Genomic DNA, 25,883 nt, shown 5'->3' on the forward strand with positions numbered 1-25,883 from the left:
TATAGATTAATCTAGATAACAAAAACCACAACTGTAAACAAACAAAAAATACTATTCCAAAATGCAGAAAGTGTCCTAAGACAAAGAGAAGGGCATGACGTCAAAGATGATCCAGCTGACTCATTAATATGATTAACAGATGTGATTTAAGTGCCTAATAGAGCGTGGAGCAATAGACTCACTTTTTCATGTGTGAAACAGTTTTGAGTTAAGCTTTATACTCGGGCTGTCAATTAATGCAGTTAACTCAAGCAGTTAATGCAAAACAAATTAACTAGATTAAAGAAAATAGTCACAATTAATCAGTTTTAATCACACGGCTAAACAATAGAATACCAATTTACATTTATCATACATTTTTTGGATGTTTTTCCACATTTTCAAATATATTGATTTCAGTTACAACACAGAATACCAAGTGTACAGTGCTTGCTTTATATTATTATTTTTATTACACATTTGCACTTCAAAAAAGATAAAAGAAATAGTATTTTTCAATTCACCTCATACAAGCTCTATAGTGCAATATCTTTATCATGAAAGTGCAACATACAAATCTAGAATTTTGTTTTATGTAACTGCACTCAAAAACAAAACCATGTAAAACTTCAGAGCTTACAAGTTTATGCACTTATCCACTCAGTCCTACTATTTGTTCAGCCAATCGGTAAGACAAACTTGTTTGTTTACATTTATGGGAGATAGTGCTGCCTGCTTCTTATTTACGTCACCTGAAAGTGAGATCAGGCATTCACGTGGCACTGTTGTAGCTCGCATTGCAAGGTTTTAATGTGCCAGATATGCTAAGCATTCGCATGCCCATTCATGTTTCGACCACCATTTCAAAGACTTACATATGTGGGTAGTCCCACTGAAGCTTATAGGACTAGTCAAGTGCATAAAGTTAAGCAGGTGTGCAAGTCTTTGCAAGATTAGTGCCTAGTATAACAGACATATCAATTCTTTGTCTGTCCTTCAAAGGCATATCTGAATCTCAGAAGTCAAAGTAGTCCCCCAAATCCACCCCTTCACTGTGCTTAATGTTGGCTCCTCATTAGCATCTGCTGTTGAAATAAAATGTGGCAAATGTATTAATTAAATAAGCAGAGCTGGACAGGAAATGGTTTACTTGACTCATAATTTTTTTTTTCTCTCTCACATCAATAGATGTTGGTCCAATAAAAGATATTACCTCACTCACCTTATCTCGCTACACCTAGAACACCACTTTCATTATATTTATCCATAAATGTCATATGAGTTCTCTAATAAAAGCTTATGTCAGTGATCCTCACATTCACTGCAAGATGTATATTTAAGGATTTGTGTACATGTACTAGAAATATGTTCTAAAGTCTGTCACCAGCCAAAGAGAAAAACAGGTGTCTTCCAGACAGGAAGTATCTCTGTCAAAATGTAAATTAAACATTGTAAGCCATCTCAATGGGAGCCTTATTTACATACTGAGTCAGGACTTGGAGGAAAGTGTAGAACTGATCAATGAAATTGTTTTTAATTGTTCACTTTATTAATATAACTTCATAAGTAAAGTTTTATGAATGAAACTATTCATTCATAAAACTAGGTACCCCAATTGGCTAATTGAGTTTCACTTTCAATCCAATTGCTGCTTAAATCGCTGAAATTTACACGGTTTCAACAGGTTTCAGAGTAGCAGCCATGTTTGTCTGTATTCACAAAAAGAAAAGGAGTACTTGTGGCACCGTAGAGACTAACCAATTTATTTGAGCATAAGCTTTCGTGAGCTACAGCTCACTTCATCGGATGCATTCAGGGGAAAATACAGTGAGGAGATTTATATACACACAGAACATGAAAAAATGGGTGTTATCATACACACTGTAAGGAGAGTGATCACTTAAGATGAGCTATTACCAGCAGGAGAGTGGGCAGGGGAGGGGAAAGAAAACCTTTTGTAGTGATAATCAAGGTGGGCCATTTCCAGCAGTTAACAAGAACGTCTGAGGAACAGTGGGGCGGGGGGGACGGGGGACGGGGAATAAACATGGGGAAATAGTTTTACTTTGTGTAATGACTCATCCACTCCCAGTTTCTATTCAAGCCTAAGTTAATTGTATCCAATTTGCAAATTAATTCCAATTCAGCACTCTCTTGTTGGAGTCTATTTTCGAAGTTTTTTTGTTGAAGGACAGTCACTTTGAGATCAGAAATCGAGTGACCAGAGAGACTGAAGTGTTCTCCGACTGGTTTATGAATGCTATAATTCTTGACATCCAATTTGTGTCCATTTATTCTTTTATGTAGACTGTCCAGTTTGACCAATGTACATGGCAGAGGGGCATTGCTGGCACATGATGGCATATATCACATTGGTAGATGTGCAGGTTAACGTTGTAGTCCTTACTCAATGCTTAATCAGACAGATTTCCTATGTAATGAGCAAGAGTTTCTTTCTCTTAAAAAAAAAAAAAAAAGAGAGAATTTCCAGCCTTTAGTGTTTCACTGATTAAGTGCTGGGGACACAAACAAAAAAAAGAAATACATAGGTACAGACTTCTTTCTCATCACTAAACACACGCTAAAAATAACTTCAAGGACCTCTCCTGCGTAATGAAACTTGCACTTTTATTCTGAGAAAATAAATTTTGAAGTCACACTCTTCTTACTAAGACTCCTAGAATAAAATGTAAATTATTCTGTAATACAATAGGGATCGCTGAACCTATTGTGAACAAAAAGTTCTCTTGAACATACTGTGTCTAGTGCTAACTTTTCACTTTATTCTTTACGTTCTTAGGAACAATCAGATTTCTGGAGCTCCTGGCTCTGAATAGTGCTGGCAAACTTTTAATTTTGTTACTTTATTTTTACATGGAACTTGGAGACAGAGGTTATAGAAATAGTTGTAGTCAACCACTGTAAGCAACGGCATTATGTCTCCTCAGTGCAACAAAAAGAAAGCATGGAATAGAATTTGTTGTTTTAAAGTTCTCTCTGTGCCCACTGAAAACAGATTTTATTGTCCTATCACATCACAAGCTCTAATTAATCACAATAATATATACCAAGACAAATACTTTCTTCTGGCTGGTTGTTCTGTCTAGGGATACTGGGCAACAATTTATATTCTTTTTCTGGCCCATTTATAAAATACTGTCAGTATCAAGGTTTCAAGGCACACACAGTTTTTGTTTTTTTTTTTTAAATACAGTCTCATTTTAATGAGGAAATAAAAAAGAGAGAGAGAGAAAATAAATACCAGTCCCTTCATATAAAGGCTTGAGAAAATGATTGGAGCTTAGTGACCACTATCTTAATGATTAAAAGTAACAGAGTATCATAATGTCTTACTAGGCATTATGAGTAAACCACCAGATGGACATTTTCCCTTAGAGAAATCTGAAACCTCGCTGGTTTCTCTGTTGATGACGTTTTCCCTGAAGGAAGAAATGGCAAGTTCTGATCTCTATCTGAAGAAGCTCTGATCATAAAGTGTCTTCACCTCTTCGATCACAAAATCCAGCCTAAACACAAGATGCAGAATGTGCCCACCTACATGTATAAAGCCAGCAGAAGGAAACAGGCCCACAATTGATATGGTGGCCAGGACATCCTGAGCCAATCAAGAAGAGCCATTGTTGGTTTTATGGTCTCTACATTATAACTATGCCAGTCTTCATTCCTCATGTCCCTACCAGGGGTGCTGGAACAATATGTATAGTGGGGGTGCTGAGAGACATTGAACCAAACTATAAACCCTGTATATGATGAATACCACTTCAAGCCAAGGTATCCGGAAGCACCTCCACACCCGTAGTCCCAGCACCTATGGTCCCTACCCCCTGGTCACTTAAACAAAATGAACACATACCAACAAATCAATTTTTGGAGTGGACTACCTCCTGCATATCAAAACAGATGAAAATAACCTGGGTTTAAAACAATACTATTGTTAGTAGGGTTTAGTTTCCCAGATCAAGGAGAGAAAACACTGTTTTCTGACAACCATGTAGACAATATTGGAGATTGGTTTCCTAGGTAATCTAGTGTAGTTTTATAAAACAATTTTCAGAAAAAGCTTTTCCCTGGTCAGAGAAACCAAGCTAGAATCCTTGTTTCTGCTGCTCAGAGAATCATGCTATAATCCTACTACCAACCAAGTGTAAACCTGGTTATACCTAGCTTGCTTCCAATCATAGCATACACGTGGCCTTTATAGTAAATATGAGGAGTGGGTAATATCCTCCTGACATTAAAATAAATAATGCGTAGTACTGATATAGCACTTTGTGTCCATAGATCTCAAAACATTTTATAAAAATGAAAAATCATCATTATTCTCATGTTATAGGTGAGGAACCTGAAGCAGTGGTGAACTGAACAAAACAAGTCAATGGCAGAGCTGGGCCTAAAGCTCAGGATCTCCTATCAACCAAATGCTTTCATTTCTTCAGACCATGCCACCTTTCCATGTCACATACAGTATGTTCATGACATGGACTCTTGTAAATGTCTCCCTCTTTGTGTTTTATAACAGAAACAAGGATTTATGTATGTCTCTGTCTCTCATTTCTCATTTGTGTTATTTTCTTTTGTTCTGACTCCCTGAGCCTTCCACACTGAAAACCACCCACAATTTTTCATCAACGTTTTGTTGTCCTGTTTTTAATACCCCAAGAAGATCTTCATGTCTTTATTCTGCATGTACACAAGTGTGATGTGATTTAGCTGTCACCAGTATGATCAAAATTCTGAGTAGTCAGGTCGTGTACAACAAAACACAAGGACTGTAAACAGTATGCTTGGCATAGTTTATGTGATCTTCCCCTGCGTTACCAGTTGTTTTGATTTTCTGCTTTCTAGTACATCTCTTGGAGCTGGACAAAGTTCACAGGGTAAAGAGTACTGCTCAGTGATCGATATAACAGTTTTGTCAGTCATTCTCTTGTCTCATTAGTCTCAATCTCATATGTGCTGTGCAGCAATAATTTCACATAAGTCTGTAAGTGGCCTGATTTTTAGAATAAGTATGTACCTGTGCCTCCAAAGAATATGAACCTGTAATGTCATTCTCCATCCCCAGTCCAAGTACTGAGAGTTACATTTGAACAACATGAACATTTCACTGAAACTTGCCAATCTTTCTTCTTTGGTATAACACGTGAAAATACGACAAAGCAACAATGACAAAATTGTAATCAGAATCTTATTCATGCTCTCATTGTATGGTAAATACTTAAAATGCAGTTAGCACCTGAGTTTTTAGGAAAGGTGTGTCCGTTTGTATGCAGGGGGTGGCGGTTCCCTGCAGCCAGTAACTTTTAAATCTGGCATCCCTCAATAAAAGAGGAAAAAAAGAGAGATGGGGGAGAAAGAGAAGATCTGCAGCAGACTTGCCCAAAGTGGAGCCAACGTTCACAGCTTTCACATTGAGTTGTGTTTTCACCACTGTCAGACGTCACCATTAGATTTGATTTAATCAGCTCTGTCCTGCACTGTTGTATCACCTTTCAAACTGATAGCATAAAAAACAAAGAGAGAAGGTTACAGGCAACAGCCTTTTGAAATGGCCTGTCTCCCACTGCTATGTAATTCCTTTTCTCTCTAACCTCACCCAATTTACACAAACCCAGGCATGGTATCTGAATAAATAAACACAAATCTTTGCAGCAAATCATTAGCAGTATGCTTTTATTATCATTAATAAAATCGTAACTATACTCTCTACCTATATACTCTCTCTAAAGTATATTCTCTATACTTTATTGCACCTTTTTTAGGGACTCTCAAAACCCTTTACAAACAGAAATAAATTTAGCCTCAAGAGCCCTGAGGTTGGTAATTATTATCCCCATTTACAAGGTAGTGAATTAGAGGCACAGAGAAGTTAAAGTGATTTGCTCAAAGTCACACAGCAAGTGACAGAACTCGGATTAAAATCTAACATCTTTTGGATGCCCTCATAATACGCCACAACAAAAGGTTTACTAAAGCATTAGTCTAGCAAGGTATTTATATTGCTCTCATCTCCACAGTACCGGAGCATCTCCATTAAAACAAGTCTTTACCAAGGTAGTGCAGATCCATCCCAAGCAAAGAACTTTCCTGTTTTCCCCATATCAAGGTTCTCAATAATAGTCATTAGACAATTAACTGAATATTCTGGGGTGAACAGTTTGTCCTTGGGAACGTTCCTGTGATAAGGCTTTGATAAGTCAGTATTCACAGTTCCTGGATGCAATGAAACACACACCACTTTAGTTTTCCCTCTTCCAAGTTCAATGCTGAGATTCTTGGTAGCCATGTTCAAAGCTGCTTTAGACATCCTGTAGCTATACCATCCACCTAAGGCTAAAAACAATATGTCAGGTAAGCAAGTTCTGCAAAGCCACAAGCAGGATTATGTCATAATTGTCGCATGTTAATATATTTGGCAGATTTCAGAATAATATATTAGTGAATATCCCTTTGGTCATTTGCTGGTACATTCAGCATTATCCCATATTTTTTAGCCATGGGGAAGGCTGTATTTTTTTCTTGAAAAAGATCTAGCAAAACCAATGGATTCATCATTGTCTTGCTTGTCTTTCTGAAAGATAAGCTCCTTGCTCAACCAGATGTTATGAATTTGATGCAACAACCACTGCATAAAATTCTGTGGTCTGTTATGCAAAAAGTCAAAATAGATTATCTTAATGGTCCTTTCTGGCCTTAAAATCTAAGAAAAATACAACAAAATAAGTAATTATAGAAAAAAGAATAGTGGACTCTTACTATTTACCCCTTAGTTTCTTCTAAATTCAGTTACCTAGTTCTTTTACGTTTACCTCCCCATTTTTATTTGCCCAGGGACAGATAGGAAGTTAACGGTAGAATTGAGATAAGTTTTCAGGAAGTCCTTTCTCCCAGTTCTGTACTCAATCTACTAGTTAACACTGAACTCAAGGTTCATGTTTACCTATGCCATGCTAGCAGTAGCCATCTGATTTTAAAAAGTACCATAGTGTCTATTTTAGAATTTCTTGTGTTGCATAATTAATTCCCTGAGCGTATGAGTCACCCAACCAAAAATGAGTCACTCTCTAATTTTATACTAATATTATACCTAAAATAAAAGTTTTTTTCCCTTCATCACCCATTTACTTTAGCATGTAATTAATCCTTTTCACAAAGTCTCAGAAATGCAGCTTTATGTAAAGGATTTTTTAAATTTACTGTTAGAATAATTCTCAATGTTTTATAAAGCTGTTTATCCAGAAAAATCCACAGTGTTTTACAAATGATATATAAAAGGTATATAAAGAAATTACTTCCGCACTCCCCAAATGCATGCACATATGAAGTGAAACATAGCATGTATAAGCTAGTGCACAGCAGTACTACACAACAAAATACAACTGGAAGTGAAAGATATCATAACCAATTGAAACTGCAGGAGGAAGTTTAGAGGAACAAAAAGGAATAACTCAAAATGGAATTTTGCCAAGACAAAAGGGTTAACATCCTATTCTTGGAAAAAAAAAAAAAAAAGGGCCTTAGAATCTTCAGTTACCACAAATGGTCAGGTTCTTTGGTGCTTTATAACACACCATCATTTTGTATTGTGCCTTTCATACTTTTGCTCTATAATAGGTGCAAGCACAGTCTGAACAAGGAAGCCTGGCATGTTTCAAAACTGCTGTTTCATTGGGAAAACTGACTGGAACTTGTTGTAACAGAGTGGGATATGACAGGATCAAATTATGAACTTTATGTTGTACTGTGTGTGGAAATAGTACCTATGTGACTTCATAAGTCTGAACTTGTCCAAGGGAAAGCCTCTTATTAGGCTGCAATCCAGACAGTCGCCCTGCCTGGGCAAGGTGTTTGGCACCTCACTGCAGGGCTATCACTGAGAAGCCATCAAGACTTCAATCTGGGGCTACTGACTTTGATTGTCTCTCAACTTCTGCTCCTACCCCCACAGAACAATGTTTTTTCTACACAGGGGTTCACAACGTGGGAAGATGAGCAAGTATGGCGAGTGGGTCTGGATCTTCTCAGTTGGAGCACGCATCACAAAGACAGAGACCCTATTTAAGAGGGAGGTTCTGTTCTGTGCAGTGGGCTGACCATTGCCAGCCATAAGAAAGATGTGCCGGAGAGACACTGCCCGGCTTGAAATGCTGATGAACCACTGACTATCAGAAGGGGTGAGCTAAGACTAGGCGCATCTCAGGACTTTTGTTATTTTCAAAAAATCTGTAACTGTGACCCAAAAACCTTTTAATGCCATCTGGCCAGGGGGTGTAAAGGGTTTATAGAAATCTCTTGAGTCTTGTGTATACATTCTAGTTCACCAAAGAATGCCAAGCGATCTTGACTAAAAGCCTTTGTCACAGTGGTCATTAGTATAACTGTGAAATGTATGTACAGATACTATGTAAGGAGTTTTATATATATATAGAAAACTTTTCCTTGCCCTTGCTGCAATTTAAGTCCACTGTTTCTTGTCCTATCCTCAGAGGTTAAGAAGAACAATTTTTTCCTCCCTCCTCCTTATAACAACCTTTTATGAACTTGAAAACCGTTATCAAGCCCCCTATCAGTCTTCTCTTTTCCAGACTATAAATATATCTAAGTGTTGTGGCGTTAAGCAAAGTGCTGATCCTGAGCTGGCTCTTACAAGCTAGTGTGTCTACCACTGTTCCTTTGGGAACAGCATGGTTGGTAGTTCTATGCGGGTTCAGTGGATAAGGAGCTGACTATACAGGGAATGCTCTGAGAGGGTTCAGGGGTTGGTGTGGGCATTCACTAGCCTACACAGAGGGAGCGAGGGCTTGCACAGGCCATGAAGGAAGTGCTTGATGTGTTGCCAGAGGCTGGTGGATTCAGGGAGCTGATTCACAGCAGGCACCAACAAGGCTGCCTCACGTGTAAGGGCAAGTGGTGGTGAAGTGTCTCACCACCCAGGGTACCCCTAGGGAGTGTCACAGTAACTCTTGAGTCTTTGAAGAGTAAAAGTTACTATGGTTAAGAAATTCCATTGCTAAGCCTGTGTTCTTTGTTTTCCTGCCACATTGTCACTGCCAGGAAGCTCCCTCCATCCTGAGCCTGTCGTGTGTTCCCCCTGCTCTGTGGAAATGGGGTAAATGGGGTGCAGGAGCAGGGGGGAAGGGGACACCTTGACATTAGCCCCACTCTCCCCCCAAGCAAGTAGGAGGCTCTGGAGAGCAGCTCAAGGCAGAGGGCAGGAGCAGCACATGGCAGTGGGGGGCAGGACAGCTGAACTGCTGGCAATTGATAGCCTGCTGGGCAGCTGCCACACAGGGAACTTAGAGGAGGGGGGAGCTGATAGGGGGCCTGCCGGTCCACCCTGGTTCCAAGCCCCCACCAGCTAGTGCAAACGGGCTGCTCTTCCTGCCAGCAGTGGACAAAGAAGGTGGCTGCCGAAAGACTTTATAAGGAAGCATTGCACAACTTTAAACGAGCATGTTCCCTAATTGATCAGCAACGTAACAACGAAACAACATTAACCGGGACAACTTTAAGCAAGGCGTTACTGTACACTGAAATAAGCCCTACACGTCTCGTGGAGTTATTATGTCAGGGAACATCTACACTAGCAAAGTTACAGCACTGGCAGATACAGCGCTGCTCAGAGAGCGCTGAAGAAAACCGCTGTTGTATTTTCACACTGTTAGCTGCCTGCCCAATAGCGTGTTCACACTTGTGCTGGTATTCGGAGCGGTGCACTCTGGGCAGCTATCCCACAGAGCACCTCTTCCTTCTCTACCGCTAAGAGTTGTAGGAAGGCGGAGGGGGTTGCGGGACATTGTGGGTCCAAACCCCAAATAAATCTGTTTTACCCTGTATAAACTTTATATAGGGTAAACTCAAACCGTACACCCTCTATAACACTGATAGAGAGAGATGCACAGCTGTTTGCCCCCACAGATATTAATACTTACTCTGGATTAATTAATAAGTAAAAAGTGATTTTATTAAATACCAAAAGGAGGATTTAAGTGGTTCCAAGTAATAACAGACAAAACAAAAGTAAATTACCAAGCAAAATAAAACAAAACATGCAAGTCTAAGCCTAACACAGTAAGGAGCTGAATACAGATAAAATCTCACCCTCAGAGATGTTTCAATAAGCTTCTTTCACAGACTGAAACAAAAACAACAAGGAGTCTGGTAGCACCTCAAAGACTAACAGATTTATTTGGGCATAAGCTTTTGTGGGTAAAACATCACTTCTTCAGATGCATGGAGTGAAAATTACAGATGCAGGCATTATATAATGACACATAAAGGGAAGGGAGTTACCTCACAAGTGGAGAACCAGTGTTGACAGGGCCACTTCGATCAGGGTGGATGTAGTCCACTCCCAATAACAGATGAGGAGGTGTCAATTCCAGGAGAGGCAAAGCTGCTTTTGTAATGAGCCAGCCACTCCCAGCCCCTATTCAAGCCCAAATTAATGGTGTTAAATTTGCAAATGAATTTTAGTTCTGCTGTTTCTCTTTGAAGTCTGTATCTGAAGTTTTTTGGTCAAGTATAGCTACTTTTAAATCTGCTATAGAATGTCCAGGAAGATTGAAGTGGTCTCCCACTGGCTTTTGTATGTTACCATTCCTGATGTCCGATTTGTGTCCATTTATTCTTTTACATAGGGACTGTCCAGTTTGGCCAATGTACATGGCAGAGGGGCACTGCTGGCACATGATGGCATATATAACATTAGTAGACGTGCAGGTGAATGAGCCTCTGATGGTGTCGCTGATGTGGTTGGGTACTCTGATGGTGTCGCTAGAGTAGATATGGGGACAGAGTGGGCAATGAGGTTTGCTACAGGGATTGGTTCCTGGATTAGTGTTTCTGTGGTGTTGTGTGTAGTTGCTGGTGAGTATTTGCTTCAGGTTGGGGGGCTGTCTGTAAGCGAGGACTGACTTGGAGTTACACCTCAGAAAGCTGCTTTACTGCACAGAAACTTGCCAGTGTAGACAAGGCCTCAGTGTAGTAGGGCACTTACATCAGTGGGAGGAAGGCTGAAGTGTAGACACTGACATACTTAGGTCAACATAAACTGCCTTATGTTGACCTAACTGTGCAGGGTATACCAGCTCTGAGGCCTTTTATGACTGAAGTCTGAGTTTCACATCTCACACAAAAAACATCATGTGAAATCCTGGCTTTGTTGAAATCACTAGCAAAATTCTCATTGACTTTAATCGAGCCAGGATTTCACTCATCTCCAGCATCAGAATGACCCCTTGCATCATGCTTGGGACATCAGCTCAATATTGAGTCAAAGGGGAAAATGCCACACAAGGAATCCATACCAATATCAATTCCTGCAGTTTGTGAGTTCTCTCTCTAGGTCTCCAATTCAATGACTGGCCCAGCCCAATACTGCTTAATTTATGATATTTGACAAAGTCACATCCCCAAATGGTATAGCTAAAAGTCACAACAGACCCAGAAATTGCATGTAATGTCTCTAAAGTTTATATTAAAGAGACTTACCTATCCAAACACTGATCTTCCAAATTATGAGGGATAAAATGAAACCGTCTACTTAAATTATAAGAAATGTTTACAAAAACTTTTTGGAATGGATTTTTAAAATACTCCTTGAATATTCATAGTGCACATACTTTCTTGAATGTTTGATAAATAAATATGTCATTCACCACATGCACCTGAACAGGAATATACAAATTTTAAAATTAAAAGATTGCTGCAGAATATACCCCCATAATTACTTTTAGCAGTGAGAAGGAATAAAGAAAATAATTCAATATATATTTGTTAGATAACATAGCAGTACAATTTAAGCAGAATTATTCTTTTTACTTCACAAATCATTTTTGCAGGAAAAATATAAATTAAGATGCAGTAATACTTAGAAAATTATAGTGATCTTCTGCATTGATATTAGCTACGCTGGCCCACACCAGCTGGATGTTATAAAACTTTAATATATCAATCATTTATCTTCTTATATGAAAAATAATTAGGTTACTGCATACCATTCATGTCAAACAGTACTTACCATTGTCTCCTATGGAGCCTACTTTAGCTGTCAGGTTCACCAGTACGGCCCTATGCTGTTTGGCCTGGTCAGCAAACTGATGTCCAAATGCTCCAGTTCCTTTCCGCAACAGAGGGGCAAAATATTTAGCCATCACTAGGGGCCCTATAGTGTTCGTTGCCAATGTTATGGAAAGACCCTAGAACATTAAGAAAAAGAAGAAAAAAGTAGAAACTGTAAAGGTAAATAGTCTACAGCCAGCAAATTCCAGTTTTAAAGTTCCATCTTGTGCTAACAAAAGATATAAAATCACATCATCATCTCTCATCATCTCAGTGTGATATCATTATCACTAACAAACATTACTCATTATTGGTCCTGACTTAGCCCATCTGAAATGGTATACTGTAATGTAAGGGGTGACCCTTTCAGAAGTGTTGACAAATCCATATTACTATAGTTTACGTTGCGGTGATGGTCAAAAATCCAGTGAGGATCAGAGTCCCATTATGCTAGGCAGAGTACAAATGCCTCAGAAGGTATTATCTGTCCTGACGAGCAATCTTTTTTAAAAAGACAGAAGATAAAAAGGTGGGAGAAACCATGCAAGCAAAGTAATGCGCACATGCCTTATTAATTCCATTTCTTCTTCCTTGTCAGATAAATTAATAATTCATTTTTGTTTAGTTAGACTCAATATGGAGCATTGCTGCTTTGTGGCATTTTGTTACATGCACTTATTGAAGGCTAGTTAAATTAAAACGATTTAACCTAAAACACCAAGTAGCATTTTTTTTTCTTTTTTGTTTTCATTGACACTGAAAACAAAGCATTAAACTACTTTAGCTCTTTCTGACTTTGCTGATATTGTTTGAACTTTGAAACATTGGTCACTGGGTATCTGGAAATAAACAACTGGTACTAAAACATGTTGTTTAGTCACAGGAGCATACAGGTTTAAACTAAGAGGTCATAGCTCAAATTATCTATTCAGGTCATCAGAATGTGAAACTTTAAGGACAGCCAATTCATGTATACTTTGGAGTTAAATTATTAACTTGGAATACTAGAGTGAAGGTCATGAAAGCCATTCCATTCTAAGGCTCCAATACTGCAAAGATTTATGCAGGTGCTTAACTTTAAGCATGTGAGGAGTCCATTGTGGTCTCTACAGCATCAGGGCTAATACATCTGTTTTTCTTTTCTAAGAATTTTCTGAACTTTTTTCCCTAAAAAATCTCAAGCTTAGTCTAGCCCAGGAAACCAACAATATGAGTTAAATCAAGAAAAAAAAAAACAAGAGTTACTTAACACACAACACAAGATGAAGGGATGGAACAGGCAACGTTCTGTAACTAAGGTTATGTCTACACTAACACTTTTGTCAGTAAAACTTTTTGTCAGTTAGGGGTGTGAAAAAACATACCCCTGACCGACATAGTTTCACCGACAAAGGCGCCAGTGTGGACAGCGCTATGTTGGTGGGAGACTCTCTCCCGCCGACTTAGTTACCGCACTCGTTGGGGGTGGTTTAACTATGCCGACAGGAGAACTCTCTCCCGCCGGCATAGAGCGGCTACACAGGAGACCTTAAAGCAGCACAGCTCCTGCAGTACAACTGTCCCACTCTAAGGGCTTGGCTACACTTGTGAGTTACAGAGCAATAAGGGAGCCCTGGGTGCACAAGCTCACTACCCGTCCACACTGGCAAGGCACGTAGAGCGCTCCGACTCCGCGGCTACAGCGCTGCTGGTACTCCACCTCGGCGAGTGGAATAATGTTTGCTGCACCCCTGCTGGAGTGCCGCAGTGCCAGTGTGAACGAGGTGTTGCTTTACTGCGCACTGATCAGCCTCCAGAAACGACCTATAATCCCCCTGAGTCAAGTGGCCACTCGTCATTGTTTGGAATTGGCTGTAGGAATGCGGGAATGCCCATTGAAAGCTCCATTTCTGACAGCCGGCTGCTTATCTCCTCCAAGACAAAGCAACCATTAGTGTGGAATGCTGTGTGTGAGAGAGAGAGAGAGGCGGAGGGGGGGTGGGTCTGCCGCTGTCTAAACTTACAAGACCAGCATGCTGACATGCTCTCAGCCCCCCAAAAACCCACTCTCTCCCCCCCACATACACACAACACACTGCCTGTCACACTCCACAGCACCCCCCCCCACACTTGAAAAGCACGTTGCAGCCACTTGCATGCTGGGATAGCTGCCCATAATGCACCGCTCCCAATGCCGCTGAAAGTGCCGCAAATGTGGCCACGCTAGTGCACTTGAAGCTCTCAGTGTGGACAGACTGCAGCACTTTCCCTACTGCGCTCTACAAAGGCTGGTTTAACTCAAAGCGCTCTACGTCTGCAAGTGTAGCCATGCCCTAGGGTCTGTAGTGTAGACATAGCCTAAAGAAAAACAGGGAAATAGGAATAGCCCACTTAGCAGACAGTTATGCTTAGTGAAGTCATTTCACATTCAGAAAGAGACAAAACAAACATACAAACCCCCAAACTATTATATTGTTGTTACTTAAGGTTAGGGATCTGATGAAGACAGGGTGGGATTTTCAAAAGCACCTAAGTGAAGCACAAGTCCCACTGAAAATCCTATCCTTAATTAGAAATGCTGGCCAGCTGCAGGGATGCATAGCCAAAACCTGAGCTGCACTGTGACCCCTGGGCCAGGTTGCAACACCCAGAGAGGGACTGAGGCCCAGACCCACGTGACTGGAGCTGAGCCCCATTGCTGGGTTGGGTGAGTGCGGTGTGGGCTTCCCCTCCAACTCTTCTCCCTGCAGCCCCCCCTCAGTGGTAATTTCTTTGGAAGGGTGGAGGCCCTCACTGTCAGATTTTGCCCCAGGCTCCCTAAAGCTCTGTGCGGCCCTGGCTAGTTGGTCTACTGTGAAACCAGTGGGAAATAATTTTACTTCCACTGTCATTATTGTGGAACATGATGTAAGGATGTATATTTGGGGAGATGAGGGAGGGATTGCTTTTTGCTATTTCATAGCTCTCTGAAGTGTGCTATTGCCATTTGTCCTTTTTTTACCCTCACCAAAGACTTAAGTTATTTTTGAGTTGTGCTAACTGGCCAAAATACATTTTATTCAACATATTTTTCAAACATTCTTTGAAGTTACACAATGCAAACATACTTACTCCTCAATGTGCTTTATGTTTAGACCATGCTAGTTTTGAAAGAAAGTTCTGAAGGCCCGAAAATAACATCTTGAACATACCTGGTGCATTTTCATGACTGAAATATACCTGCACAGTTCCAGATGGGCACACTCCGTCTATCTGGAAGCATGCGTGCTGAAGAACAGCTGTCCAAACAGGCCCTCTAAATTTGGGCACCTTGCCAGCTGTGTGTGTCCCCTTTTTCTTTTCTCAGTGGTTGTTGTTTTTAATTACATAAACACATTCAGTTCAAATGTCATGCATCCTGGAGCTCTGCACTCCAGAGTGCACTGTGCATTGATGAGCATGCAACAACAGGATTGAGAAAAAGCCCACTAGACCCATTTCTGTTGCCATGAGGAGCCCTTTCTCCTGGCACTGGATGAGGCCCAGTAGGTGGCATGTTTTTTCTTCTCAGGCCGCTAGTCACCTATTTCAACATGAACATGCTTTTAAAGCCATGATGCATGTTCAGGTGTCTACTGATATATTTATTGAAATACACCAGCTGCGACCAGATCATAGAATATCAGGGTTGGAAGGGACATCAGGAGGTCATCTAGTCCAACCCCCTGCTCAAAGCAGGACCAATCCCCAATTAAATCATCCCAGCCAGGGCTTTGTCAAGCCTGACCTTAAAAACTTCTAAGGACGGAGATTCTACCACCTCCCTAGGTAACGCATTCCAGTGTTTCACCACCCTCCTAGTGAAAACGTTTTTCCTAATATCCAACCTAAACCTCCCCCACTGCAACTTGAGACCATTACTCCTTGTCCTGTCATCTTCTACCACTGAGAATAGTCTAGAACCATCCTCTTTGGAACCACCTCTCAGGTAGTTGAGAGCAGCTATCAAATCCCACCTCATTCTTCTCTTCTGCAGACTAAACAATCCCAGTTCCCTCAGCCTCTCCTCACAGCTCGTGTTCCAGACCCCTAATCATTTTTGTTGCCCTCCACTGGACGTTTTCCAATTTTTCCACATCCTTCTTGTAGTGTGGAGTCCAAAACTGGACACAGAACTCCAGATGAGGCCTCACCAATGTCGAATAGAGGGGAACGATCGCGTCCCTCGATCTGCTGGCTATGCCCCTACTTATACATCCCAAAATGCCATTGGCCTTCTTGGCAACCGGGGCACACTGTTGACTCATATCCAGCTTCTCATCCACTGTCACCCCTAGGTCCTTTTCCGCAGAACTGCTGCCTAGCCATTCGGTCCCTAGTCTGTAGCGGTGCATTGGATTCTTCCGTCCTAAGTGCAGGACCCTGCACTTATCCTTGTTGAACCTCATCAGATTTCTTTTGGCCCAATCCTCCAATTTGTCTAGGTCCCTCTGTATCCTATCCCTACCTGCCACCGTATCTACCACTCCTCCTAGTTTAGTATCATTCGCAAATTTGCTGAGAGTGCAATCCACACCATATTCCAGATCATTTATGAAGATATTGAACAAAACCGGCCCCAGGACAGACCCTTGGGGCACTCCACTTGATACCGGCTGCCATCTAGACATGGAGCCATTGATCACTACCCATTGAGCCCGACAATCTAGCCAACTTTCTACCCACCTTATAGTGCATTCATCCAGCCCATAACTTGCTGACAAGAATACTGTGGGAGACCGTGTCAAAAGCTTTGCTAAAGTCAAGAAACAATACATCCACTGCTTTCCCTTCATCCACAGAACCAGTAATCTCATCATAGAAGGCGATTAGATTAGTCAGGCATGACCTTCCCTTGGTGAATCCATGCTGACTGTTCCTGATCACTTTCCTCTCGTGTAAGTGCTTCAGGATTGATTCCTTGAGGACCTGCTCCATGATTTTTCCAGGGACTGAGGTGAGGCTGACTGGCCTGTAGTTCCCAGGATCCCCCTCCTTCCCTTTTTCAAAGATGGGCACTACATTAGCCTTTTTCCAGTCGTCCGGGACTTCCCCCGATCGCCATGAGTTTTCAAAGATAATGGCCAATGGCTCTGCAATCACAGCCGCCAACTCCTTTAGCACTCTCGGATGCAACGCATCTGGCCCCATGGACTTGTGCACGTCCAGCTGTTCTAAATAGTCCCTAACCACCTCTTTCTCCACAGAGGGCTGGCCACCTACTCCCCATGCTGTGTTGCCCAGCGCAGCAGTCTGGGAGCTGACCTTGTTCGTAAAGACAGAGGCAAAAAAAGCATTGAGTACATTAGCTTTTTCCACATCCTCAGTCACTAGGTTGCCTCCCTCATTCAGTAAGGGGCCCACACTTTCTTTGGCTTTCTTCTTGTTGCCAACATACCTGAAGAAACCCTTCTTGTTACTCTTGACATCTCTTGCTAGCTGCAGCTCCAGGTGCGATTTGGCCCTCCTGATTTCATTCCTACATGCCCGAGCAATATTTTTATACTCTTCCCTGGTCACCTGTCCAATCTTCCACTTCTTGTAAGCTTCTTTTTTATGTTTAAGATCCACAAGGATTTCACTGTTAAGCCAAGCTGGTCGCCTGCCATATTTACTATCCTTTCGACACATCGGGATGGTTTGTCCCTGTAACCTCAATAGGGATTCTTTGAAATACAGCCAGCTCTCCTGGACTCCTTTCCCCTTCATGTTATTCCCCCATGGGATCCTACCCATCAGTTCCCTGAGGGAGTCGAAGTCTGCTTTCCTGAAGTCCAGGGTCCGTATTCTGCTGCTTACCTTTCTTCCCTGCGTCAGGATCCTGAACTCGACCAACTCATGGTCACTGCCTCCCAGATTCCCATCCACTTTTACTTCCCTTACTAATTCTTCCCGGTTTGTGAGCAGCAGGTCAAGAAAAGCTCTCCCCCTAGTTGGCTCCTCTAGCACTTGCACCAGGAAATTGTCCCCTACATTTTCCAAAAACTTCCTGGATTGTCTGTGCACTGCTATAGTGCTCTCCCAGCAGATATAAGAATGATTAAAGTCACCCATGAGAACCAGGGCGTGCGATCTAGTAGCTTCTGCAAGTTGCCGGAAGAAAGCCTCATCCACCTGGTCCGGTGGTCTATAGCAGACTCCCACCACTACATCACTCTTGTTGCTCACGCTTCTAAACTTAATCCAGAGACACTCAGGTTTTTCTGCAGTTTCGTACCGGAGCTCTGAGCAGTCATACTGCTCCCTTACATACAGTGCTACTCCCCCACCTTTTCTGCCCTGCCTGTCCTTCCTGAACAGTTTATAACCATCCATGACAGTACTCCAGTATGTGAATTATCCCACCAAGTCTCTGTTATTCCAGTTACCTCATAATTCCTTGCCTTCACCAGGACCTCGTTCTCCCTGCTTGTTTCCAAGGCTTTGTGCATTTGTATATAGGCACCTGCGATAACCTGCTGATCGCCCCCCAATTCTCAGTATGAGGCAGGAGCCCTCCCCTCACAGATGTTCCTGCCTGTGCTTCCTCCCGGTATCCTGCTTGCCCACTTACCTCAGGGCTTTGGTCTCCTTCCCCCGGTGAACCTAGTTTAAAGCCCTCCTCACTAGGTTAGCCAGCCTGCTCACAAAGATGCTCTTCCCTCTCTTCGTTAGGTGGAGCCTGTCTCTGCCCAGCACTCCTCCTTCTTGGAGGACCATCCCATGGTCAAAGAATCCAAAGCCTTCTCTCCGACACCACCTGCGTAGCCATTCGTTGACTTCCACGATTCGACTGTCCCTACCCCAGCCTTTTCCTTCCACCGGGAGGATGGACGAGAACACCACTTGCGCCTCAAACTCCTTTATCCTTCTTCCCAGAGCCACGTAGTCCGCAGTGATCCGCTCAAGGTCATTCCTGGCAGTATCATTGGTGCCCACGTGGAGAAGCAGGAAGGGGTAGCGATCCGAGGGCTTGATGAGTCTCGGCAGTCTCTCTGTCACATCGCGAATCTTAGCCCATGGCAAGCAGCAGATGTCCTCAAGTGATGGCTTCACAGTTACCAAGCCACCTTCAATAAAAAAAAATCACCCTCTCCTTCAGACCTCCTTCCATTAACAAGGATTCCCACTTCTCTCCACAGCATGTCAATCTAGCCTGGCTGAGATTAATTAGTAAATACTTAAACCGACACACAATTTGGACAAAACTCCTGAGCAGCTGAGCTCCGAGGGAACGCACTTGCTCAGAGCACTACTGACAGAAGGAGGGGTCTTCCAATTAATCCCACAGGAGCGAAATACACCAGGTCTGCACGAAATACGCTTTTTTTTTTTTAACCCCACCCATGTTTCCACTAAAGGAAACTCTGGCCCACCTCTGCTGAGACCTCCTTGAGGCTCGTCTCTCCTCTGGCGCTGGGATGCAACACTGCCCCAGAGTTGATGAGCAGATCCAGCCGGCCATGCTCCTTCGCCACTACTTCCGCTGCCTCTCGGATCTCTGCCTCCCGGGTGGCGTCCAGCCGCAGCACGGTGAGGTTCTGGGGATACAGCCCGTGCAGCGCTTGTAAGGCGCTAGCTGTTTCGGGGCTCCTGCAGGTAGCGATCACTCTCGCCTCTTTCCGTGCGGATAAAATGTGTTTGCAGAAGTGCAGGCCGAGCCCCCTGCTGGCTCCCTGCACCAGGACCACCCCTCCTGCCATCGCCCCTGCAGCTACACCCTGCACCTCATCCTCCCCCGGCCCGATACCGCATGCTGCCCACTAACCCCACAGGGCCACGCCCTCCGCCCAGGCAGCCCAAAGAAACCAGGGAACCCCTACCGCTCTCTAACTGATCACTGCTAGTGACATGCTGCATTCCCCATAGAGGTGCATGGCTGGAGAGGGGCCCTTCCTGGCAGAACAGACCCAGTTCGCTTGCACCTTTGCATGGGCCAGGGAAGCTGCTACAGCTCTCAGCGAGCACAGGAAACGCATGGTCTCAGCGCTCCCGGATTTCTGTCGCACCGCATAGCATCACACGCGTTCAGCCCCCTGCTCTTAGCTGCAGGGGTGGTGCGTGAAGATAACTGGGATTCGTAGTGCCCTGTCTCGTTTCTGTGTTGGCAGCGCACAGGGTTTGGACTCCATTTCCCAGGACCGCCTGGCCTAGATAAGGCGTTATAAATACAAGGGCAGAGGAAAAAGCCTGCTGTCCTGCCCAAAGGACCATGGGAAATGAAGTCCCAGTCTCATTAGTTCCTATAATAAAGAACGCATCGGGAGCTAACGACATCTTCAATATTCTGTGTAATAAGGCTGTATTAGCCCTCCACTCCCATTAGTGTAAAAAACTGAGGACAGCCCTATCGTGTAATTGTAGATTATGTGGCTATTGTTCCCCCTCCCCCCACAGAGGGGGAAGTCCAGCTGAGCTTCTCCCTACCCAGGTCATGATTAAGGGAGAGTTAGAGAAGCATAAGGGAATGAAAAGAGAGATGATGCAATATTGCCAACTCTTCCTATTTTATTGTGAGAGTCACGATATATTTGGTGTTTTTCTTAAAGCACCAGCTCCTGGAGTCAAGTGGTTATGTGAGGATCTCAGCTTTCATTTAAAAAAGGTAGGCCCATATAAGAACATAAGAACGGTCATACTGGGCAGACCAAAGGTCCATCTTGCCCAGTAGCCTCTCTTCCAACAATGGCCAATACCAGGTGTCCCAGAGGGAATGAATAAGACAGGTAATCATCAAGTGATCTATCCCGTCACCCATTCTCAGCTTCTAGCACACAGAGGCTAAGGACACCATCCCTACCCATGCTGGCTAATAGCCATTGACAGACCTATCCTTCATGAACTTATCTAGTTCTTTTTTTTATCCTGTTATATTTTTGGCCTTCACAACCTCCTCTGGCAAAGAGTTCCACAGCGACTGTGCGTTGTGTGAAGAAACTTTTGTTCCTTTTGTTTGTTTTAAATCTGCTGCCTATTAATTTCATTTGGTGACCCCTAGTTCTTGTGTTATGAGAAGGAGTAAATAACACTTCCTTATTTACTTTCTCCATACCAGTCATGATTTTATAGACCTCAATCATATCCCCTCATAGTCATCTCTTTTCCAAGCTGAAAAGTCCCAGTTTTATTAATCTCTCCTCGTATGGAAGCCGTTCCATATCCCTAATAATTTTTGTGGCCCTTTTCTGAACCTTTTCCAATTCCAATATATCTTTTTTGAGATGGGGCGACCACATCTGCACGCAGTATTCAAGATATGAGCGTATCATGATTTATATAGAGGCAATATGATATTTTCTGTCTTATTATCTATCCCTTTGTTAATGAGTCCCAACATTCTGTTCTCTTTTTTGACTGCTGCTGCACATTGAGTGGGTGTTTTCAGAAAACTATCCACAATAACTCCAAGATCTCTTTCTTGAGTGGTAACAGCTAATTTAGACCCTATAATTTTATATGTATAGTTGGGATTATGTTTTCCAATGTGTATTACTTTGCATTTATCAACATTGAATTTCATCTGCCATTTTGTTGTCCAGTCACACAGTTTTAGGCAGTTTATGTCGACATAATTATGTCAGTATCTTATTACATGGGTGGTGCGTGAAACTTCCCTTGGGGGAGGATAGCTCCTTGTCCCACCTCTTCTGTCACAGCCCCGCCCACACTCCACCCCTGCTCTGCCCCAGACCCCATCTCTGCCTCACTGCTCAGCTCTTCACCCGCCTTCTGCTCACCTCCTCCCCCAGCCCCCTGCTGCTTGTCCATCTGCTGCTCGCCTCCTCACCACCTGCCACCCCTCCCACCCACCATGAGACCCCCCCACACCTGCCATGCAGATGGCTTGCTGCTCACCTCCTCACCCTGCTGCTGCCCCCCAACCCCCCGAGACTCTCCCTCCTTTTCACCTTAAAACACCAGTAATATTCCCCTACGGGAACTGAACAGCTATAGATTAATTGCCAGATGGATTCTCCTCGGTGTGACAGGGAGTTTGGTGTATACTGTATAGAGAGAGACGAAAAGCCAGGCTAACTGCACCAAATTGAAGCCTAATTTCTCCCAGTGCTGTTAGAAAACCACCCCACGAGGGGAGTAGCTCCCAGTGCTGGAAGCGCTGCTCCCTATGCTGGTGCAATGTCTACACTGCCACTTTACAGCGCTGAAACTTGCATAGCTCAGGAAAGTGTTTTTTCACCCCCTGAGTAAGAAAGTTTCAGCACTGTAAAGTGGCAGTGTAGACAACACCTGTGTCTCTGGTCTGGAAGACTTTTTCACTGTGTAAAGTTACTCAGGGATGCCCACCCCTCCCTCCTCATTCCCCCGCCTGCCGCTCGCATCCTCACACACAACACCGCCCCATAGGGATGAGGGTTGGGGATGTGCCGGCAGCTGCAGGGACCTCTGAAAAGAGAGGAGAGTGCAGTGGAGGAGAGGAGGAAGACTGACACCAAGCAGCAGCAGCAGGAGGAGGCTCTGGACACCTCCAGGAAGGATCAGAGTGGAAGGGAGGTGGGGGCACCAAAGCCCAGCTTTTGGGGGACATGGACAGCTGTGCTAGGGGAGGCACCACTGCCCCTTCCGCCCACCGATGTAAGTGCCCCACTACACCAACACCTCCATGAGAGGCTTAAAACTTATGTCTGCATAGTTAAGGTGACACAGTGTCTGTGGAGACACTTTCTCCCATACATCTGCTGTCTTGTCAATTTCATGGCAAGGAACTGTGAAACTGACAAGAAAGCCCCACTCCCCTGGCAAGCTAAGCCACTGGATGCTGCTCCCGCTCCCAGCTGAGAGCCAGGACAAGAAGCCCGGGGCAGCTTCGGACCCTACTCCTAGCTTGGAGACAGAGCGAGAAGCCCGAGGGGCCCCCTGCCCACTCCCTGCAGGAGGGGAACAGGGGGGCAAGAAAGCCCTGGGCAGCTTCCCCTGCCCCACTCCCAGCAGGGAACAGGGAGGTGAGAAGCCCTGGGTGTTTCCCCCCCACTCCCAGCAGGGAACAAGTGGGTGCAAGGGAAGAAAGCCTTGGGTGGCTTCCCCTCACTCCCAGCTGGGAACGGGTAGAGGAGAAGCCCTGGGGGGCTTGTTGTCATACATCTCTACTACCAAAAAAGAACCCTCAGCCAAAGAAAACATTTATGTTTTGTTATAGAACATTTTCCACAAGACATCAGTGGTTTCATAGCCTAGTATCAGATATACTCTGAGAGGGGCTTGGTGTGGTGGTGGCTGCTGAGGAACTGGAGTTGTGTTAGCGTGGTTGGTTTTTACCAGAGTCTTTTGTTTTGTCCTTGGGTTTGACGTATATGAGGTTTGGACTGCCCTGATGCTTCAACTGCATTCTTGTGCTGTTTTGCATTAGCATTGTTAAAGGTCTCAAAGCAGATTCCTGGTTCTTTGGCGGTTCTGGTGGAGGTGTCCCTGTAGCTCTGACTACAGCATTGTTCGGAGAGCTGCACATGCCTGATTGGGGGGAAAAAACATTTTACAAAACTTAAAAATTTAACATTTTTCTCACCCACACCTATTTATTTACTTAAAATACAAAACCTCATAAAATAACCAAACCAATAAGCAAAATATATTTACTGGGCTTCATCCATCCATCAGTCACTAATGCTGGTGAATTTTCCTCTTCAGCTGTTGTTGTTATTAAAGAACTCAGACAAGATTTCTGGTTCTTTGGCAGTTCTGGCAGAGGTGTCCCTGTAGCTCTGACTACAGGATTGTCAGGAGAGCTGCCCATGTCTGATTAGGGGGAAAAAAACATTTTACAAAACTTAACTTTACCATCTTTCTCACCCACACCTATGTATTTACTTAAAATACAAAACCTCATAAAGTAACCAAACCAATAAGCAAAATATATTTACTGGCCTTCATCCATCCATCCGTCACTGATGCTGGTGAATTTTCCTTTTCAGCTGTCTCTTTCCTTTTTCTTTTGAGCTTGTTTACCCTCTGGTTTAAGGATCTCTCATGTTTTGACTATACTGTGGAGCAGTGTTAGAATATAGATATTCAGGCCTGTCTGTAAAGGCCTATACTCTAAGAATTTAGGTGTATTCTTATCACTTAGCTAGTTATAGAGGTATAAAGGAAAGAATCAAAATCATTGTCTGCCGGTGTAAGGTCCTTCTCTTACTGTGACAGTCTGAGGCCCTGTGCTTAGGCTAAGATATCTGGCTAAGCAGCAGAGGCAGCCATAAGCTAGGAACCGAATGGTCACATCCTCACATTCCAAACTAGTCACATTGAAATAACGTGCTATTGGGCTGTTAGGAATACAGTCCTGTCCTGATAATGCCTATCGCCTCCAGAGAAAGGGAAGTGCCTAGAAGATGTAAAAGGAAACTTAGTTTGATAGCATCCTGTCTGGCAAGAACTCACATATCAATAGCTGGGATGTGAAATCCTCATTTCTGTGTTTGTTCTATCACTGTAGTCCCCATTTCCCTATTTTTTGTCTGTATAATCTCTGTCTGGTTCTGTGATTGTTTCTGTGTGCTGTATAATTAATTTTGCTGGGTGTAAACTAATTAAGGTGGTGGGATATAACTGGTTAAATAATCATGTTACAATATGTTAGTATTGGTTAGTTAAATGTCAGTAAAATGATTGGTTAAGATATAGCTAAGCAGAACTCAAGTTTTACTATATAGTCTGCAGTCAATCAGGAAGTGGTGGGTGGGTGAGAGAAATGGGAACAGGGAATGGGAGCCGGGAAATTGGAATCATGTTTTGCTAAAGGGGGAAATGGAAACAGGGAATGGGGGTGGGGAAATTGGAATCATGTTTGGCTAAGGGCAGGAATGGGAACAGGGACACAGGTGTAAGGCTCTGTGGTGTCAGAGCTGGGAAGTGGGCACTAAGGAAGGAAACTGGAATCATGCTTGCTGGAAGTTCACCCCAATAAACATCGAATTGTTTGCACCTTTGGACTTTGGGTATTGTTGCTCTCTGTTCATGCGAGAAGGACCAGGAAGTAAGTGGGTGAAGGAATAAGCCCCCTAACACAGACACATTATTATTATAAAACACATGAAACTGTCTTGTAAACATAAAAAATAAAATATTAATTGGGGTGTTTTTCTAATTAAAAAATCATAGCTTTAAAACAAAATAATCCATTTCAGGCTGTACAACAAACACAGGTTTTGAGTTTATTTCTGCCACTTTAAAAAACAACAACCCCCAAACATTTTTAAAAACACATCTCATTTTGCAGAATAAAAACCAAACTGCTTTAAAAATCAACTTTTAAAATCCATTTTAAAACACATTTTGCACAGTAACCCGTTAGTCTGAAACACAACACACCATCAGTTTGCAGCCATATGCTTTAAAAAAATCCCAAAAAACCAGCAATGTACTTTTTAAAAAACACACCTATGTTTTGTATGCGCACGCATGCACGCACACACACAGAGCAGTTTAAAACACCAAACCAACAGTTTGCAACAAAATACTTTCCAATACACCCACATGCATTTAAAAGCCAAATGCAGAAAGGTACCTTCTACCACAGGATAAAGGATTGCAGGCACATGATTGCATAGGTGCCGACTCCATGGGTGTTCTGGGGCTGGAGCACCCACGGAGAAAAATTGGTGGGTGCTCTGCACCCACTGGCAGCCAAGCTCCCCGCCCCCCTCACCTCTGCCTCCTCCCGTGTGTGCACCGCGTCCCCGCTTCTCCTCCCAGCACTTGCCGCCGCAAAACAGCTGTTTCGTGGCATAACAAGCTCTGGGATGGAGGGGGGAAGAGCGGGAATGTGGCACACTCAGGGGAGGAGGTGTGGAAAAGGCGGGGCTGGGGTGGGGATTTGGGGAAGGTGTTGG

The 25,883-nt window shown here is 43.3% G+C and overlaps 1 protein-coding gene across 1 annotated transcript; it reads right to left on the reverse strand.

The window, feature by feature from the left end:
• Positions 1-292: 292 nt before the first annotated feature.
• On the reverse strand, positions 293-20,030 carry LOC144267957 (C-signal-like). The gene is made up of 3 exons (XM_077822423.1): positions 19,416-20,030; positions 12,023-12,200; positions 293-6,333 (listed from the first exon to the last, which is right to left on the reverse strand). Exons 1-3 carry the CDS (start codon positions 19,740-19,742, stop codon positions 6,047-6,049), a joined length of 792 nt encoding a protein of 263 aa, XP_077678549.1. The 5' UTR covers positions 19,743-20,030; the 3' UTR covers positions 293-6,046.
• Positions 20,031-25,883: the final 5,853 nt, after the last annotated feature.

This window comes from Eretmochelys imbricata, chromosome 7 (assembly GCF_965152235.1).
Source record: "Eretmochelys imbricata isolate rEreImb1 chromosome 7, rEreImb1.hap1, whole genome shotgun sequence".
Classification (NCBI taxonomy): domain Eukaryota; kingdom Metazoa; phylum Chordata; order Testudines; family Cheloniidae; genus Eretmochelys; species Eretmochelys imbricata.